Below are 1560 nucleotides of genomic sequence, written 5' to 3' on the forward strand. Positions count from 1 at the left end.
GTTCTTCTTTTGTCTTTTCTGTTTCTTTAGGCTTAACGTGTTCAGCCTTTTTTTCTTTTTTTACACTGTCACTTTTTTTGTCCTCTGGTATCTGTGACTTTTGAGGTTGTGATTTTTCTTCAGCAACTTTGGAAAGGTCTTCTTGTGTCTTTTCTGTTTCTTTTAGCTTGCCAGTTTCACCCTTTTCTATTGTCACACTTGCTAGACTACTGCTTTTGCTGTCCTCCTGTTTCTTTGACTTTTCAGGTTGCGATTGTTCTTCTGCATCCTTTGAAAGCTCCTTTTGTGTCTTTTCTTGTTCTTTAGCCCTGATACTTTCACCCTTTTCTGTTTTCATGTTGTCTACCAGTTCAACTTTGCTATCTTTTACAGACTCCTCAGGTTTATGTTCCTTTTCGTCTTTACTTGATTGAGCCTCTTGCTTTTCCCCCACAGGTTTCTCTGTTAGTTTGTTGTTATCTTCTTGGTCTTTTTTCTTAGGCTCATATTTCTTAGTTTCTTCCTTTACAGTATCAGATTTGTCTTTTTTTGCAGAAGTGTCCTCTTCAGTAGTCTGTTTTCCACTCTCTGTATGTTCGGGAGTTGCTTGTTTATCTGGTTTAGGAGTATCTTCCTCTACAGGTTGCTCTGGAGCTAATTCTTTCTCTTTCTCTGTTGATTTTGCAGTTGTAGATTGTTCAGATGAGATTTTAGCATCTTCAGTTTTTGGAGAAGTTACCCCAACAGTCTCTCCACCGGGCTTGGGTTTTACTTCAGTTGTTGCTTCAGGATCTTGCGGTTCCTGAGATGGTTTGTCTTTTGGTATAGTTTTTGATTTATCTGGCATTTCTTGCTTTTCTGACAGATCTGGTTTGGGAACATCTTTCTCTGTCTCTTCAGCTTGTTTATTTTCCTCTTCAGGTTCTTCTACTTTTCCCTGCACGTCATTCTTCAGGTCTTTGTGCTCTGTGCCTTTTGTATCTAATTCCTCATCTTTATCTTGTTCATCAGTGGCTTGTTCTGTAGAGTCCTGAGTTGGTTCAGAATCAGCATCTTTTTGTACCTCAGAATCAGCTGACTCATCTTCTTTTTCATCACTTGGTTTGACTTCAGTTTCCTCTGTCTCTAACTCAGGATTGGCTTCATTGCCGTTCTCCATGGCTGGTTCTTCAGTATCTTCCACCTCTTGTGGAGTTTCACCCTGTGCATCTTTCTCACTGCTCTCCTCATCTGGTTTGTCACCCTCTCTTCCCTCCCCACTCTTATCAGAGCCAGTGTCTGATATCTCCACATCTTCTCTGGTTGTCTCTGTAATAATCTCTTCAACAAATTTGTACTGAGGCTCTGCCTTTCGAGTTGCTCCCCCCTGCCTTTTGACACAAGGGAGAGTATAGATGGGTGACTGTCTGTAAATGTATGGTACTGAAATATGAGCATCTGAGACTGTAGAGTACCTTGACTCTTCACCGTCTAGAAGTTTTCTGAATAATAAAAAGAAAACAAACAGAATAATATTCAGATTCATTCTGCTCAATTAGTGACAGCCTGTGCATTTTAAATCTGGGCCTAATGCCGAGTTCA

General features: G+C 40.3%; 1 protein-coding gene across 1 annotated transcript in view; it reads right to left on the reverse strand.

The window, feature by feature from the left end:
* Positions 1-4: 4 nt before the first annotated feature.
* Positions 5-1560, reverse strand: part of LOC107577686 (neurofilament medium polypeptide-like) — a gene marked incomplete at its 3' end in the record, with an annotated part of 7848 nt that continues 6292 nt past the window's right edge. The window contains exon 2 of the mRNA XM_016263734.1: positions 5-1460. Coding sequence (XP_016119220.1) covers positions 5-1460 — 1456 coding nt within the window. The remainder of the gene's footprint in view (positions 1461-1560) is intronic.

Source organism: Sinocyclocheilus grahami, unplaced genomic scaffold (assembly GCF_001515645.1).
Source record: "Sinocyclocheilus grahami isolate Dianchi unplaced genomic scaffold, SAMN03320097.WGS_v1.1 scaffold6865.1, whole genome shotgun sequence".
Taxonomy (NCBI): domain Eukaryota; kingdom Metazoa; phylum Chordata; class Actinopteri; order Cypriniformes; family Cyprinidae; genus Sinocyclocheilus; species Sinocyclocheilus grahami.